The sequence below is a fragment of the Chionomys nivalis genome, chromosome 11, assembly GCF_950005125.1.
Source record: "Chionomys nivalis chromosome 11, mChiNiv1.1, whole genome shotgun sequence".
Lineage (NCBI taxonomy): Eukaryota > Metazoa > Chordata > Mammalia > Rodentia > Cricetidae > Chionomys > Chionomys nivalis.
Genome location: NC_080096.1, coordinates 19,663,455 through 19,682,160, shown reverse-complemented (window position 1 = coordinate 19,682,160; position 18,706 = coordinate 19,663,455). Strand labels below are relative to the sequence as shown.

Sequence of the window (18,706 nt, the reverse complement as noted above, 5' to 3'; positions counted from 1 at the left end):
TGGTGCATGACTTTAGTCCCAGCACTGGGGAGTGTCTGTGAGTTCCAGGCCAGCCTGATCTACACAGACATTAACTTAAAACAAATAAATAAAAGAAATCAGCCACATAAGGAAAGAAATGCTGTTCTTCGAGAGTTGACTGTAAAGCTCTTTGGGTTTTTTCCTACCTTTGCCTCAGAAACATCTGTCTTGACCCTTCAGAGGAGGTGGAGTCAGGATTCTCCCCCTACACCCAGCATGTACTGTAGACCTGCCCGTGCTGGGCGGCCATCCTGAGCTGCACCTTTATCCCCCCATGCAGGCTGTCCTGTTTTAGGCTGATGTGCTCCACAACCCCAAACTCAAATCTGTGGTTGAACAGTTCAGAAAAAGAGGAACAGCCACTCTCAGGTTTCCATGCATGGGCAAGTGGGTATGTGCCTTTGAGCGCCCATTCTCAGAGAGTGCTTGGGTGTGTTGACCGTGACTTTCACCTACATTCAGGAAGCTTCAAGATTCTTTGTGGCCCGATCCCTGCCTACCTCTCTGACTTCTTTTCTTACTTTGCTCCCTCTCTTTAACCCAGCCACACCTGCCTCCTTGCTAGTCTTTGTCACATCAAAGTCCTTGGATTTGCCCTCAGCACACACTGCTCACAGCGCCCCCTCCAATGTGGCATCTGCTCACGCCAACATCGTCTCCTCAGAGGCCGTCCTCACCAGCTTACCACCCATCCCTTCTCCCTTCTCCGCTCTTTCTTTCCTCCAAGCACCTGCTACTACTCGATATTATTTATATGCACACACACGGATGCACGCAAGCATCCACACAGCACCGGCAGCACCTCACTCTCTGCTCCATCGCCAATCAACAGCAGCACTCAAAGAATGCTTGCTGGGCCCTGAATGAACGAACCCATCATATGTTTCCGACTGCGGCAATTAGTAGAAAAATAGAATGAATAAGTCATGTTTCCTACCTCAAACAATCTAACACTCTAGCAGGGAAGAGGAACATATTACAAGAAAAGAATCCACAGCTTCAGGGTGCACACACACAACACACACACAATCTGCTGTGCAATTTTTAACCTTTCTCAGTCCGTTTCCTAACCCATAGGCTAGGGATATTTGTAATTATTTCGCAGGATTGTCATGAATTAAGATATCATATGTATCTTCCGGGTGGTAGTGACACATGCCTTTCATCTCAGCACTCAGGAGGCAGAGGAAGGCAAATCTCTGAGTTCAAGGCCAGCCTGGTCTGCAGAGTGAGTTCCAGAACAGCTAGGGTTACTCAGAGAAACTCCGTCTTGAAAAAAAAAGAAAAAAAAAAGATATCACATGCAAAGTACTTTTCATGCTGACTAGTACACTACGTACTTAAACAGTAGCTAGTAACATATTAATTGTTGACTGTAATGATCCCCTTGAGTCCAATGCCTAATCAACAGCTAAATCAGTGTCTACCACACCATTTCTATTCCCCTCCCCCCCACACACACACCTTTTTTTGTTGTTTGGTTTTTTTTTTTGTTTTTTTTTTTTTTGTTTTTTTTTTTGGTTTTTCGAGACAGGGTTTCTCTGTGGTTTTGGAGCCTGTCCTGGAACTAGCTCTTGTAGACCAGGCTGGTCTCGAACTCACAGAGATCCGCCTGCCTCTGCCTCCCAAGTGCTGGGATTAAAGGCGTGCGCCACCACCGCCCGGCTGTTGTTTGGTTTTAAGACTTACTCTATAGCTCAGGCTGGCCTTGAACTCAGGGAAACCATCTTGCCTCAGCTTCCTAAGAGCTGGGATTACAGGCCTGACTCATCACACCTAAGTTTTGGCTTTTCCCTGTTCCCCCTTCCCTCTCTCCCTTTTTCCTTTTGAAAAGGGTCTCACTATGTGGCCCAGGCTTGTCTTGAACTCACACGATACAGTTTAGATGTGCCTCTAAGTCATGGCAATCCTCCTGTCTCACCCTCTCAAATGCTATAAGTATGTACCACTATGCACAGCTTCAAATCTAATTTAAGTAAACACAAATTTGCTGTTAAAAGAATCTATGCCAGGGCTGGAGAGATGGCTCAGAGGTTAAGAGCACTGACTGTTCTTTCACAGGTCCTGAGTTCAATTCCCAGCAACCACATGGTGGCTCACAACCATCTGTAATGAGATCTGGCGCCCTCCTCTGGCATGTGGGCATACATGGAGGGAGAATGTTGTATGCATAATAAATAAATCTTAAAAAAAAAAAAAGAATCTATGCCAGTTCCTATGCCTACTACTCAGTTCAATACTCAAATACAGAATATTCCACAGAAAGACATTTAAATTAGGTTTAGTCTTTATGAGAAAACTTCAGTTTTGAAACAAATTTTCTTTCTTTTTTTTCTTTTTTTGATTTGTTTTTTGTTTGTTTTTCAAGACAAGGTTTCTCTGTGAAGCCCCGGCTGACCTGCAACTCACTCTGTAGACCAGGCTGGCTTTGAACTCAGATCTGCTTGCCTCTGCCTCCTGAGTGTTGAGATTAAAGGGTATACCCACTACCACCTGGCACAAAATTTTCTTTGACAGTTTTTTATTTATTCTTATTGTTTGTACGCTATATGGAACATACATACAAACTAATGGAAACACACACATTGTGCATGTAAGGGAAGAGTGTGTGGAGGTCAGAGTACAACTTTGCCCCTTCCACCTTTCCATCGGCTCTGGGACACAAAGCAGGCCATAAGGCTCACACAGCAAGCACCTACCCCTGAGCCTTCTTGTCTGCCCCTTCAACCGGGATTTGCTGATCTAACCTGTAGTACGCCTCCTTGACAAAAGGGAACTGGAACACCAAGTACTACATTTTTCTAATGATCGATCACATTATGTGTTTCTAATATCTGGGTTTAACAAGCCGAATATTCTTCCTACCTCCAAACACCCAGTCCTAACCCTTCCCACTGAAACCCCACCTCTCAAATTCTACAATTTACATTTAGATCTAAAAGCAAAGGGACAAGCCTGAAACAGAGTGAGTTCCAGGACAGCCAGAGCTACAGAGAAATTCTGTCTCAAAAACAAAATAAAATAAAAGCAGAGCGATAGCTTATGCTTTAAAGTTTAGGACATAACTGTAATTTAGAACTGACCCTACCTATTAACAGTGTATAGCTAAACTCACAAAAACACAGTAATAACACGGATGGTTGTCACCATTTTTTAAAGCAAAAGCAGCTTCTGTTTTGTTTACGAGGCTCTAGGCCGATTCTGAGTCCCCTGAGACAGCCTGTATTTGTCTCTCAGCTACAACCTTAGGCTCTGATCGTGCAGAATGAGGTTCAAGGAAAGCAGGGACTCAGTAAGCACTTGGAGCCAAGCGTCTCTGTGTACCATCTGAGACAGAAAATGAAATCCTCAAGCTCAAAATTTTAAAAACTTCTTTGCTACAAAAGACAACGTGAATTAAAAATGTTCCCGGTGCATCCTCTGTAATAAAACAGGAGTCCTCCCACCCCTTAAATACCAGTCATTGACTCTGATTTCCAAATTAATTACAGGAAGCACAGTGTATTAAACACACGCAATCGCCACTTCCCTGAATTGAAAGTTGCTGATGTCTGACGACCCGACCGCTGAGCAGAATAGGAACCCAAAGTCTCAACCAGCAAGCAAGCCCTGATCCAAACTGTGGAAAGCGAGGTGGGTGGGGAGGTGGCGATGACAGGAAAAATTCAGCTGACCACTGCGCCAAGTCAAGACTGTTGTTCACAGTCCTGGAGATGACACACGCTCCCTCCCACCCTCGGGCTGTCAAGTCAGCTCTGTTGACCCAACACGGTGAACTCACAACGCTCAAGATAGGGGTGTGGACCTGAAGGGCCCGAGCCTGACCCACCCGAGGAAGCAGCTCGCCGCCTGGAGTGGAGGCTCACGGCTGTGGCCTTGGCTGCCGCCGGGACCGGGCTCCGCGTCTTGGCAACCTCACCCAGGCCTGTCCCTCTGGTCGCCACCCCCCCCCCCAGCTGGGTCCCCTCGCTCACTGGCTTGACTGATCCGCTGGATGTTGCCACTGCACGTCTGGATGATGCTGTTGAAGTCCCGGAGCTGGGGCCCCGAGGGCCCGGGATTCCGATACATGTCTAAGGGACCGTAGGACATGACAAGGAGCAGAGACCGGGTCGCGCTTCACGGCGCTCCTACCGGAAGCTGCCACTAGCCGGGCCCCGCAGCTGAGAAAACCGGGAAGAGAAAGGGCGGGGGTAAGGAGCCACGACTGCGTGCGCACTGACCCCGCCCACTGACGGTGCGCACGCGCAAACTCTGCCCTTGGTGCGCGTGCGCTGCTGTCATTTGAGAGTTTTTCAAACTGCTTGCAACGAACGTCCTCGCCGCAGGACCGAACTTCTCCAGCTGCGCAGCTAGCAGCCTGCAGACGGCTCGCCCTATGCTCTGCCGTGTGCCGGCCTCCAACATGCCGATTCGCACCCTACTGCTCGGTGCGGCACTGCCGCTCGGCCACCCTGCAAAACTTTGCTTTTCCAACCCATGTCAAAACCGAGGTGAATGTATGAGCGTGGGATTGGACCCGTACAAATGCGATTGTAGCCGGACAGGATTCTATGTTGAAAACTGTTCAACACCTACATTCTCTGACGAGAATAAAGTTACTGCTGAAGCCTACCGCCAGCACGGTGTACTCCATGCTCACTCACTTCAAGGGATTCTGGAACGTTATCAATAGCATTCCCTTCCTGCGGAATTCAGTCAAGAGATACGTGTTGCCAACCAGATCGCATTTAATTGACAGCCCACCCACTTACAAGGTACACACCGCACCTACAAAACTGGGAAGCCTTAATCCCAGCACTCGGGAGGCAGAGGCAGGCGGATCTCCGTGAATTCGAGACCAGCCTGGTCTACAAGAGCTAGTTCCAGGACAGGCTCCAAAACCACAGAGAAACCCTGTCTCGAAAAACCAAAAAAAAAAAAAAAAAAACTGGGAAGCCTTTTCCACCTCTCTTACTACACCAGAGCCCCTCCTCCTCTAGCAGATGCCTGCCCAACTCCCAAGGTGCGAAAAGGGAAAAGGGCTTCCTAATTCAAAAGGTTCTGGGAAAAGTTCTAAGAAGAAAGTTCACCCCTGGTTCCCAGAGCATGAATATGATGTTTACATTTTTCGCCTAGCACTTCACCCACCGCTATTTCAATACAGACCAGCAATGAAGACCGCCGTTCACCAGAGGACTGCACAAAGAAGGAACACCCAGAGTGGGTTGATGAGCGGCTCTCCAGAAAAGCAGGTTCATACTGATGGGAGAGACCCTCAAGATTGTGATTGAACAGCCCTTGAGTGGCATTACTTCAAACTGAAGTTTGACCCGGCTTTTCAATCAACGGTTCCAGTATCAGATCCGCATCGCTGTTGAGTTCTAACACACTCTGTCTTTGGCATCCTCTGTTGCCGACACTTTTCTAATTAAAGACCAGAGGTATACCTTTGATCAGTCGCTCTACAACGACTCTATTACTCATAGAGCATGGACTGAACCAGTTCACTGACTTGTTCACCTTGCTATCTGCTGGCAGGGTTCCCATCAGTAGGAATGTCCCACTCAGTAGAACAAGCCACCACAAACCTCAATAAACCACAGCAGACAGGTGAAATACCAAACTGTGAACGGGCACGCAAACGCTTCTTCCTGAAGCCCGACAAATCATCTCAAGAACTCGGGAGAGAAAGACACTGCTGAGTTGAAAGCTCATATATGGTGACATTGATGCCATGGAGCTATTGCCCTACTGATAGAAAAACTTAGTTCAGATGCTGTTTCGGGGTGAGAAAGTTGGGACATAGAATATTGATCACTTTGAGGTTTGATTGGAAACCCAAACACTAAGCTAACTCTCTCACTGCTTCCCTAAACCCATTCCCAGGGGAGATGGCTCAGCAAGCAAAGGCACGTGCTGGCAAGCCTGAAGACCCGAGTTCAAGCCCAAGGATCCCCATAGTAGAACGAGACAGCCGGCAAATTGTCCTCTGGCCTCCTGTACCTGTTGTGGCAAGCAACACACACACACACACACACACACACACACACAAATATAATTAGTTTCTAAATGTTTTTTAAAACCTCATTTCCCGGGGCTGGAGAGATGGCTCAGAGGTTAAGAGCACTTGCTGCTCTTCCAGAGGGAATGAAAATGATATTTATGCCCTGGCAATGCGGAGGCATGCGTGGGCAGCCCGTGTATGGCGGTTCTGTTGAACTTGTCCATATCGGTTTCGTGCTCTAAATTGATGAGGACTTCCAGGTCACTTCCTCAAGAGGGCACCAGATCTCACTAATTACAGATGATTGTGAGTCACTGTGTGCTTGCTGGAAATTGAACTCAGAACCTTTGGGAAAGCAGGCAGTGCTCTTAACTGCTGAGATATCACTCCAGGAATTGAGTTCAATTCCCAGCACCCAGATGGTGGCTCACAAACATCTATAATGAGATCTGGTGCCCTCCATGCCAGCAGCACATTGTATGCATAATAAATAAATTTAAAAAAAATATATAATCCCATTTTACAGAATTCATTATCTGTCGAAGTTCCTAAGAGTCTTCTTGTTTCTATCAAACATGTAGTCTTGGCTGGCCTGGAACTACTTATGTAGACCAGGCTGTCCTCAAACTCATAGATCTCTACTTGCCACTGCCTCCTAGATCCCAAACAAGAATTTCTTAGCTAATTCCTGAAGATTTGAGCACTCTGGAATCTAGCTGCAAAACGATTTCTTAGAATGTTGCATTTTGTGGGCGTGTGGCAAAAGGGAAACATGGACGGGACGGGACGTTGCACTGGAGGGCTACTGATGGCCATGAAGGGAGCTGTAGCTGCCTGCATCCTACACCCCAGCAACCCCAGCATTCATAACTAGGGATAAGCCTCTCTGTGTGATTTATTTGGGGGCTGGGTGGTGGACCCCCCAAAAGGAAAAAAGAGTAAAACATCACTCAAAACTGGTTGTTAAAACTCTAATAAAATCTGCCGGGTGGTGGTGGCGCACGCCTTTAATCCCAGCACCGGGAGGCAGAAGCAGGCGGATCTCTGTGAGTTCGAGACCAGACTGGTCTACAAGAGCTAGTTCCAGGACAGGCTCCAAAACCACAGAGAAACCCTGACTCAAAAAAAAAAAAACAACAACAACAAAAAAAAAATCCTCTAATAAAATCTGGATATGGTGGAATGTGCCTTTAATACCCCAGCACTTGGGAGGCAGAGGCAGGTAGAGCTCTGTGGGTTCAAGGCCAAGGCAAAGTGTGTACATAGCAAGTTCTGGGCCATTCAGGAATATACAGTGAGACCCTTTCTCAAAAAAAAAAAAAAACATAGTAAGGGCTCACTGGGCGAGAGCCCTTGCGCTGCAGGGATGAAAACCTGAGTTTGAATACCAGTAGCACCCAGGTAAAAAGCTGAACACAGAGGCTGGAGAGATGGCCTAGCAGTCAAGAGTGAGGTCCTTGGGTTCAATTGGTTCCCAGCACCCATTTGGTGGTTCATAACCACCCGTAACTCTAGTTACCAGGCACACACATAGTACACATACATACATGGAGGCAAAACCCTCATATATGTAAAATAAATAAGTCTTAAAAAAAAGGGGGGGGGCGGGCGATGGTGGCGCACGCCTTTAATCCAGGCACTCGGGAGGCAGAGGCAGGCTGATCTCTGTGAGTTCGAGACCAGCCTGGTCTACAAGAGCTAGTTCCAGGACAGGCTCCAAAGCCACAGAGAAACCCTGTCTTGAAAAAGAAAAAAAAAACAAAAAAACAAAAAAAAAGGGAAGGGACTGGAGAGATGGCTCAGAGGTTAAGAGCATTGCCTGCTCTTCCAAAGGTCCTGAGTTCAATTCCCAGCAACCACATGGTGGCTCACAACCATCAGTAATGAGATCTGGCGCCCTCTTCTGGCCTGCAGGCATACATGCAGACAGAACACTGTAAAAAAAATAAATCTTAAAAAAAAAAAAAAAAAAGCCGGGCGGTGGTGGCGCACGCCTTTAATCCCAGCACTCGGGAGGCAGAGGCAGGCGGATCTCTGTGAGTTCGAGGCCAGCCTGGTCTACAAAGGGAGTTCCAGGACAGGCTCCAAAGCTACAGAGAAACAAAAAAAAAAAAAAAAAAAAAGGAAAGAAAAAAAAAACCTAGCTGGGCAGTGATGGCATATGCTTTTAATCCCAGCACTCTGGAGGCAGAGGCAGGCGGATCTCTATAAGTTTGAGGCTAGCCTGATCTACAGAGCAAGTTCCAGGACAGTCAGGGCTACACAAAGAAACCTTGTCTCAAAAGAAAATAAAAGAAAGAAAGAAAAAGCTGGACATAGATGCACATGCCTGTAACCAATCAATGAGGAGCAGATACATATAGGTCCCCAGAATTCACTACTCAGCCAGCCTAGGCAAAGAGGAGAGATTCCAGTTCAGCTAGAGAGCCTGCCTCAAGGCATTAGCGCAGAGAACAAGAGAAAAAATCCTCCATCCTCTGAATGTGCACACTCATGCTCAGTCACCTGTATATTTATGTGCACACACCATTCACACACACAGCACAACACAAAGAAAAACATCTAATAGTCCTTATGATTCATAGTTTTATGTCAAAATCTGTGGTTTATTGCACAGCTTTAATGCATTAGAGATTCCTAACATAAGGCACTGAAATGTATCAGTTTGAATGCATTAATAATAAACTTAAAGTCCCCAATAATAGACTGATGTCACATTAAGGACAGAACTGAAACTCTTCCTTCCCCTTTGTATCATTTAACCTAGAGCAAGCTGAGGCTGAATTCTCTCCTTTGCTCTCCCTGTCTTCCATTGTCTGTCACAAAGGCCTTCTGCTCTGTATTTACCAGACAGCACAGAGAGCAGGGGGCAAGGAATGAGGGACACCTTACAGAAATCTTTAACCGGGTTTTACAAGGGATTAAGTCCCTGACTCCAGCTGACCCCAGCTGACCAGATAACAAACACTATCAAGCGCTCACGGTAGATAGTCATTTTCTAAGGCCACTTTCAGCCAGTTTTTTATTCCCAGCTACTGATTATCATAACACACATGCATTACTCTAGGCTGGAGGCATGGGGAAGTACATAATTTAAGACTGTGGCTATGCATTAGCTTAGGCTGTAAAAGATGATTACATGGAAAATCCACGACAAACAAGGTTGGCTCTTTGTTCTGTTAGGGAGAGGTTAAAAATATAGGCTGAAAACACCCAGGCTAACAAGTCTTTTTAAAATTATTGTTATTGTTGTTTTTTTGAGACAGATTCTCACTATGTAGGTCTGGATGTCTTGGAACTCACTGTGTAGACCAGGCTAGTCTGAAACTCACAGAGATCCACCTGCCTCTGCCTCCCGAGTGCTGTTGTTATGGCAAAACAAAACAAAACAAAAACCCCTCCATTTCATGCTAGACATCCACCTAGGTAACCATTAGCCATTTACCTCTAACTCCAGTCCCTGGAAAGTAAGTTCCCAGTAACCTGACTCCGTGACCCCGCCTACCTACCCAGAAATGTACAGCATGACCATCTCCTTGTTCTGGTTTCACTAACTGCTTTTTGGTTTCTGTAACCTGCTTACAAAGACATTCAGGTTGCCTTGACCACCTAATCTTGGCAGAGCTAAATAGCTCTTGGCTTGTTTGTGCAGATATGCAAGGTCTACTTGGGGTTTTCCCCTTTCAAAAGTCTTCCCTCACCCCCTTTGCACAGCAGTCTCAAGTCTACCTCAGAAATTGTGGTTCTACTAGCAGTAATCAATAAATCTTTGAATTATAATTGGATTGAGTCTATGGTCTTTTCCCAGGGGTCAGGAATTCCAAAACACTGGGATCCAAGGCACGTACCACTGTGACCAGCAACACTGTTAAAGTTTTTGGTTGTCTTTGTTGTTGTTATTTTTGTTTTGTTTTGTTTTTTGTTTTTTCGAGACAGGGTTTCTCTGTGGCTTTGGAGCCTGTCCCGGAACTAGCTCTTGTAGACCAGGCTGCCATTGAACTCCCAGAGATCTGCCTGCCTCTGGCTCCCAAGTGCTGGGATTAAAGGCGTGCACCACCACTACCCGGCTATTTTTGGTTTTTTGAGACAGAGTTTCTTCCCACCCACCCCACTCCACCTCACCTCCACCCCAAGTCAGGGTTTCTCTGTGAAACAGTCCTGGCTGTCCTGGAACTCACTCTGTAGACCAGGCTGACCTCAAACTCACAGGAATCCCTGTGCCTCTGCCTCCCAATTGCTGGAATTAAAGACTTGCGCCACCACCACCCAGCAAGACTGGGTTTCTCTATGTTGCCTTGGCTCTACTGGAACTCACTCTGTAGACCAGGCTGGTGTCAAACTCAGAGATCAGCCTGCCTCTGCCTCCTGAGTGCTGGGACTAAAGGAGTGTACCACCACCGCCTGGCTACTCTTAAATCCTAAGTGTGTTTTAACTTTGGCGGTGTAGTCTAGTGAAAGTTCCAGTCTCTTAGAATGAAAGAAATATTTTCATCATACTGCATTGCTACAGAAAATTTTAGTAAGTTTCATTTTTCTTTTTTAATTTTCATGTGTGTATGGATGGTGTGCATATGTGTGTACGCATGGTTGCAAGTGTGTGGGTGCACATGTGTATTCCTGCATGTGGAGGTCCAAAGCTGATGTCAGGAGTCCGCCTCAGCCATTCTTCCACCTTATTCACGGAGGCAGTCTCTTCGTCAAACCCAGAACTTCCTGTTGACAACCTCTGTCTCCATGGTCACAGGCTGAAATCACAGGTGGATGGGCCACCATGCTCAGAAGCCTGATGGGGAACCTCCTTTAGCCAATGGCCTTTGAGAGGCTGGACCAGGTTGGGCGTGGCCTTGAGTACCAAAAACCCTTTGGACTCATCACCACACCTGGCTGTTGGATTCGGTTCCTGTTCTTTGTTGTGATCTGTGCATTCTTCTTTAATAAAGAACACCTTATTATAACCTATTCGGAGCTAGTGTGGGATTATTTAATTTGTGTTCCCCTTCCTCTGAGGCGTTCCTCTTCATCTGGAGCCCAACATGGGGCCAACTATATCCACATAAAACCTGGAAAAGCTTAGAAAGGAACTCTAGACACAAAACAACAGAGTTAAGCATGGGCTTCTTGGTATCCAGCATTATTTTTTTCCCCAGATGGGCTCTGTTTGCTGGGGGTGAACACAAGTATCACAGCTCCTATAAGAGATATCTTCCTGATTCAGTGGTAGCAGAAACAAAACAAAACAAAACAAATAAACAAAAACCATGCAGTTTCAAAATGGTGGCTTCCTGGTTCAGGCTAGTTGCACGAATGAATAGCTCTGACTCTTTCAAGAGGCCAAGCACTTAAATGGAATCTGTGAGCAGCGTGTTACAAATTGCTTAATGGTGACACAGATTCGTTGCAATGCTCGAGCTGGGGCAATATGTGTAGCCTCAGAGGCAGTGAACATGCATGAACTGAGCTGCAGAGTTGGTCTAGCCATGCCCGCTTAGATTTTTTTTTTTTTAAGAGAAGCATTCCTGGTCAAAAAATAATTACAGATACACACACAATAAAGACAAATCCAGATGGAAAAGACCTCTAAATGGGTCACAGTGTTGGAAAAATGTACGTAGGCTTGGGAGAGAGAAGAAAAAGAGTATAGAGAGTTATAAAAAGAAGTAAATTGTTTAAAAATAATAATAAAACAAAGCCTTTAAAGAGACAGTACAGACAGTCATAGATTAAAGGAGTAAAGGAAAATAAGCTGCATAAAGATGGAAAATACACAGAGAGTCTGGATTATGTATATGATTATGTTTTCTTTGAATTTTTTGACTGTGAATGAGCTAAGTTCAGAGAGATATTTCATTGTATGGGCTGTTAAGATAAACCAACATGTATACTTTAAAGGTATCTTGATTCAAACTTTGGGTCTAAGGATATGTTGCTTTGTAAAAGAAGTTCTCCTTTTGTTTCTACAGAAGATGGGAACCTGTGGATTCTTTCCAGGATAATATGGTTTGATGGGCCAAGATTCTCCGTAAAACCCCCAAAACACTTCACCCAACAAAAAGCAGGAAGCAGTTTTGAGAAAACTACGCCCAAATTCCCTAAATGATTGTTTATAAATGTTTGTTTACATTTAAAGGGGGCTATGCTTTGCATTGCTACGGATCTTGGTTTATAGCTACAAATTTAAGGTCAATTTTGTTGTATGTATATTTCTGCTCTTGATTAAGGTATTGTGTTAGTGCAGATCATTTAAAAATGTAATGCATAAGCCAGGCAGTGGGGGCCCAAAGAAAAATCTCTCTACAAGTATGACTAGTAGAACACTACTTATTGACTTATTGAGATTTTAATGTGAAATCTTAATTAGTGTGTTTTAAAATTTTTATGTTTTGCCGGGCAGTGGTGGCACACGCCTTTAATCCCAGCACTCGGGAGGCAGAGGCAGGCGGATCTCTGTGAGTTCGAGACCAGCCTGGTCTACAAGAGCTAGTTCCAGGACATGCTCCAAAACCACAGAAAAACCCTGTCTCGAAAAACCAAAAAATAAATAAATAAAATAAAATTTTTATGTTTTAAAAATCTATTGTTATTCTAAATAATGTGTATATATGTGTCTGTCTGTCTGTCTATCTATCTGTGGGTATGTGCACCTGAGCACAGCTGCCCTCAGAGTCCAGAAGAGGGCATCAGATCCCCTGGAGCTGGAGTTACCAGCAGTGTGAGTTGTACAACGTGGGTGCTGTCCTCTGCAAGAGTAATACTGCTCTTACCACTGAATTATCTCCCCAGTCCCATATATGTGTTTACATTCATAATTGTATGGTGCACCACTTGAAATATTATATCTAATTCTTTTGGAATGATAAAAGTGTAAGAAGATTAAACAAATTCTGTTTCCGAGCCAGGTCATTTCTTGAAATATATAAATTTACCTCAATAAACTATTAACCTGTGGTTTTGTTTTACTTATTTTTATTTCATGTACATTGGTGTTTTGCCTGCATGCATGTCTGTGTGAGGGTGTCAGATCTCCTGAAACTGGAGTCACAGACAGTTATGAGCCGCCATGTGGGTGCTGGGAGTTGAACTAGAGTTGAGCACTGAGCCATCTCTCCAGCCCCTGTGTACTCTTTTTTTTTTTTTTTTTTTTTTTTGGTTGGTTTTTCGAGACAGGGTTTCTCTGTGGTTTTGGAGCCTGTCCTGGAACTAGCTCTTGTATACCAGGCTGGTCTCGAACTCACAGAGATCCGCCTGCCTCTGCCTCCCGAGTGCTGGGATTAAAGGCGTGTGCCACCACCGCCCGGCCCCTGTGTACTCTTTTGTGGGGGTCGGGGAGAATGTTTGCGATTTGAGACAAGGTCTCACTCTGCTCAGGCTGACATCACATCCTCCACAATCCTCCTGCCTCAGCCTCCCCAGGGAAGAGATTACAGATGCCCCCAAGCCTAGATAATTTTACTGTGTGTGTGTATGTTTCTGTGCGGTATGTGTGCATAAGTGTGCACACTCATGTGGAGGACAGTCCTTCAATGTCACTCCTCCAGTGCTGATCATCTTGATTTCTCTAGTGTGTGTGTGTGTGTGTGTGCATGCGTGCATGTGTGTGTATGTTTGTGAACTCACATGCGCATGTGTGTGAGTGTGGAGACTAGAGATTGACATTATGTCTCTTCTTCAGTCACTCTCTACCTATTTTGGGACAGGGTCTCTCACTGAACCTGGAGCCACCAACTCAGGCTAAACTAGCTGGCCAGTGAACCCCAGGGACCCTGTCTGCCAGCACTGAGATTACAGGTAAGTGGGCCATACCTTTTCTTTATGTGGACGCTGGGGATCCCAATTCAGGTCTTCATGCTTGAGCAGTGACTTAACAACACAACGGAGATCTCCCTAGCCTCTTTGCAATTTGTTCTGAGTCAGGAATTTTCATCAATGACCTGGAACTTGCTGCTCATCAATCACGCTGGATAGTCTGCCTGGTCAGCCCAGGGATCTGCCTGTCTCTGCCTCCCCAACTCTAGGATTGGAAGTGTGTGCTCGTTACTCCTGGCTTTTTAGTACACCTGGCTTTTGTTGTTGCTGTTGTTTTTGGTTTTTTCCCCGAGACAGGGTTTCCCTGTGTAGCCCTGTCACCTGGCTTTTTAAAGGAGGGCGCTAAGGCTCAAACTCCAGCCCTCATACTTGCAAGGCAAACACTTTACCAACTGAACTATTTTCCCACCCGGGCCTAACTTTATCATTCCTTAAGAGCTTTTTAGACACTGAGCATTGGAAACACATTTTACATTCACAATCAGCGATCTCCAAGACAGTGTGCACCTGATGAAGACTACCAGCCGTCTGAGAAAGGTACCTTCACTGACTAGATGTTGCAAGGGAAACCATACCCTAGAGGAACCATGGGCTATGTCACCAGACACCAGATGAAGGGAAGTTTGTGGGGGCAGAGAAACAGCCTTGGGCTTCACCTCTGTTTCAGCTTGGTTTCTGCAGTACTGAGGATTAGTCCTTAGGGTGAGCCTGCCAGGTGAGCACTGAGCCACGTCTCCCAGCCAGAAGCTGCGTTTTGATCGCTTCAGAGCGCATGGGGCTGTGTAAAGGGATTATCAGCAGGCCTGAGTTATCAAGAGGGCTCAGGATCCTGTTTCCTTGGAAACCACCACGTGAAGATAGATGTGGGATGCTGTCGTTGGAAACCTTATCTGGAGCTCTGCACCTGTTTTAGACACTAGGACATTCCCCTGTGTCCAAATACCCATACCTTTCAGTAAATGGTAAAACGTGCCATTCGTACAGACATCCCAAACAGCAAAACTCCTTACAATCTGGGACTCTAGAGAGTAAGATCTCCCGGCATTAGTCCTTTTGTTAATTAACAAAAACCAATCTTCCCAGGATTCCCTTAAGAAAGATTTGCCTCTTTGTACAGATAAGAGAATTGGCGTGCTCTGAGATTCTAGGTGCTTGCTCAGGGTCCCGCAGCTGTTGAGTGGCAGCCAGGATTCATATGTCCTCTGTAGCCCAGGAGTACAACCCCTGCCCAAAAGATGCATGCATGTGATCTTAAGCCAGTTGTGCTCACAGCAGCATCTTCTCGGACTAAGCAGCATCTCTCAGTACCTTGTTTTATTGACTTAGATGGGCTTTGCAACGGAATGCATAGAGAAAGTGTTCAGAGTTCAATGTGTCGCGTTGCTCACTGATGTAAATACCAGACGACCCGAGACAGAATCCTCATCACCCGGGAAAGTTTCGGCTTATGTTCCTTTCAACCAATTGTCCTCCACCACCAGATGTCACTTTCGGATTTTTATAGCTTCGTGTTGCCATTTTTGTAATACATCTGGTGGCTCACTCCAGGCAGTTTCTTTTCTATTTTGACAATTGGGTTTTTTGGTTTACTTTTTTTTTTTAATATTTATTTATTTATTTGTGACGTATACAATATTCTGTCTGTGTGTATGTCTGCAGGCCAGAAGAGGGCACCAGACCTCATTACAGATGGTTGTGAGCCACCATGTGGTTGCCGGGAATTGAACTCAGGACCTTTGGAAGAGCACGCAATGCTCTTAACCACTGAGCCATCTCTCCAGCCCGGTTTACGTTTTTTTGTTGTTTTGAGACAGCATCTCTCTATGTAGCCCTGAAATTTGCTATGCAGACAAGGCTCAAGGATGGCTTCAAACGCAGAGATCTGCAAGCTTCTACTTCCCGAGTGCTGGGTGTGCCACCACAGCCGGATCTGTTTGGACACTCTTTCACTGTTATTTGTTGAGAAAAAACACTTGTGATTTTATATTCGGCCTAGTGAGCATTCATTAATAGCAAATCAGTAGCCAGGGCTATGGTAGAGCTCAGTGGTAGAATATGGAAGAAGAGGGAGGGAGGTCAGGAGAGAGAGCAGGGAAGACAGCAAACTTTCAGGGAAGATGAACTACAAAATCTTGAAAAAGAGAAAAAAATGTAAGTTTGGGTGTGGGTGTGGCAGTGCCTGACTTTAACCCAGCACTGAGGAGCAGAGGCAGGCGGGTCTCGGTGAGTTCGAGGTCAGTCTGGTCTACAGAGTGAATTTTCAAGACAGGCTCCAAAAACCAAAATAAATATATATTTTTTAAAAAGAGACAGCTGGGCAGTGGTGGTACATGCCTTTAATCCCAGCACTTGGGAGGCAGAGGCAGGCGGATCTCTGTGAGTTCAAGGCCAGCGTGGTCTACAAGAGCTAGTTCTAGGACAGGCTCCAAAGCTACAGAGAAACTGTCTCAATGAAAAAAAAAAAAAAGAGAGAGAGAGACAATATTTTTTATGCCCAATGAGGACTGAGAGTTTCCAATAGGTCCAAGGGGAGAACAGTTATAATTATTTGAAAAATTAATTGGCTATAAAGAATTAGCTAAAATAAAAAAAAAAACAGAAAGTAAAGTTCTGTTTTGTTAGATTTTATTTTATTTTTCCCTTGAGACAGGGTTTCTCTGTATAGCCCTGGCTGTCCTAGAACCTGCTCTGTAGACCAGGCTGGCCTCGAACTCAGAGATCCGCCTACCTCTGCCTCCTGAGTGCTGGGATTAAAGACATGCACCACCACATCCGGTTTAGATTATAACTTTTTTTTTTTTGGTTTTTTCGAGACAGGGTTTCTCTGTGGTTTTGGAGCCTGTCCTGGAACTAGCTCTTGTAGACCAGGCTGGTCTCGAACTCACAGAGATCCGCCTGCCTCTGCCTCCCAAGTGCAGGGATTAAAGGCGTGCGCCACCACCGCCCGGCTAGATTATAACTTTTAACAGGAAGGTTGAACTGTAATTCGTATTTTTCTTTTTTTGAGTCAGGTCTCATTATATAGTCCTGGTTATCCTAGAACTTGTAATGTAGACCAGCCTGACCTCAAACTTACCAGCCTCTGCTGGGTTATAGGCGTGTACCATCATGCCAGGCTGAAAGTCTCAGTGTGAAGCCCAGAGTAACTTCAAATTTCACCTAGTCATGTCTCTGACTCCCAAGAGCTGGGATTACAGGCACGAGCCACCTAGTTCAGATGGTGGTAAAAATTTAACTTACCGGAAGCAAAAAAGTGGCCAGAGCTGGAGCTGTGTCTTGATGGTAGAGCGGTGGCCTGGGAAACACAAAGCCCAGTGCGGAGGAGACAGAGAAAGGTTCATTCTAAGGTGTCCATCACCTTCCCTCTCAAGTAACAAAAAGAGGCGGGGCTGGAGAGCTGGCTCAGTGTTAGACCATTGGCTGCACTCCCAGAGACCCAGGTTCCAGTCTCAGCACCACAGGGCCTGTAATTCCAATTCTGGGGGATCTGATGCCCTCTTCTGGCCTCTCTAAGCACCACACATGCCTGTAGCACACAGATATACAGGCAGGCCAAGCATCTATATACATTAAATGATTTTTTAAAAAAGAAATAGAAGATAGGGTGTGGTGGCAAGCAGACACGGGGGACCTCAGAGTTCCAAACCAGCCAGGGCTATACAGCGGGACCCTGAACAGAAAGTATTGCTTCCTAGGAAGCACGGATACTGACAGCTTACACCACGGCTCGGACGCTGGGTAGAGCACGGGCTTACGGTTTCCATGAATGCTACTTCATCCTCACTACAACCTTAAGACAGAGACAAGAGCCTGGCAGCGATGCTGCACTCCAGGAGGCAGAGGTGCCCTCAGAGGTCAGATGATGGGGTCAGGTCCCCTGGGCTGGAATTATAGATGATTGTGAACTATCATATGGGTACTGGGAACTGAACCTGGGCCCTCTGGAAGAGTAGCCTGTGCTCTTAACCAGTGAGCCATCTCTCCACCTCAACCCTAGTGATTCTTGCTCCTGGGGTGAACATGTGGGTTTTCCCTTCCCCCTGATGGAATGTTGGTAATTCTGCCTCTGTAACCATTAGGATGGTGGAGAAATTAGGGAACCGTCTTGTCTGAAGGCAGGACATAAAATACACTGCAGCTTCTGCCTTGCTCTTGGGTCTGTTTTAGTTCCAGAAGCTACTCCGTGTGACAGATTCTAAGATCGTCATAACAGCTCCCATCCCGCATGCATTTCTACTGTCATTAAACCAGGAGGAAAGATCTGTGTCCTCTCCTTGAGTCTGCACGGGTTTCTGACTACTTTAACGAGTATACAGTGGCCATGAGGGCATGTGACCTCTAGAGCAGGTAACAGAACACAGCTACTGCCTTATTCACGATAACATTGCTGCTTGGGGTCTCAATATACGGCCTAAGTCTGATTACCTTGAGGCCACTATGCCAGGGAAGGCTACATTACATAGAAGGGACCCAAGTGACCCAAGTGACCGGTTAGAACTCTTCCGGTTCCACTCACACAGCCCAAGTACAGCACTGAGGTGGCCAACTCCAGCCCCATGATATTTCAGTCTTCCTAGCTGAGAACCTAGCTATGGAACAGAAACTAATTCTTGTCCTTGCCCTATTGAAATTATCCAACAGAGCCTGTAGGCATTTGACAACTGTTGAGTCATTAAAATCTGGCCATTTGTCTCACAGTAATGGTAATAAGAACCCCGTTACTCCTGACAGGTTTCAAATTCCCCATTAGTTTACAAACAGGAAAATCTATCTTTAGGGTACCAGGGAGACAGGATAGTCTACAGGTGAATCAGAAAGATATAAACACATGGGCCAGGAGCAGCTCAGTGGTGCACTGTTGGCCTCACCTGAGCAGCCCTGGGTTCCACCCCCAGC

The 18,706-nt window shown here is 45.9% G+C and overlaps 1 protein-coding gene and 1 pseudogene across 1 annotated transcript in view; one reads left to right on the top strand and one right to left on the bottom strand.

Moving 5' to 3' along the window:
* Stx12 (syntaxin 12) overlaps window positions 1-4,223 on the bottom strand; it is a 34,079-nt gene extending 29,856 nt beyond the window's left edge. Inside the window, exon 1 of the mRNA XM_057785032.1 lies at window positions 3,996-4,223. Within this exon, the coding sequence (XP_057641015.1) occupies window positions 3,996-4,113 (118 nt within the window). The 5' untranslated portion in view covers window positions 4,114-4,223. The remainder of the gene's footprint in view (window positions 1-3,995) is intronic.
* Window positions 4,224-4,426: 203 nt separating this feature from the next.
* LOC130883602 (prostaglandin G/H synthase 2-like) lies at window positions 4,427-5,758 on the top strand (annotated as a pseudogene).
* The last annotated feature ends 12,948 nt before the right edge of the window (window positions 5,759-18,706 follow it).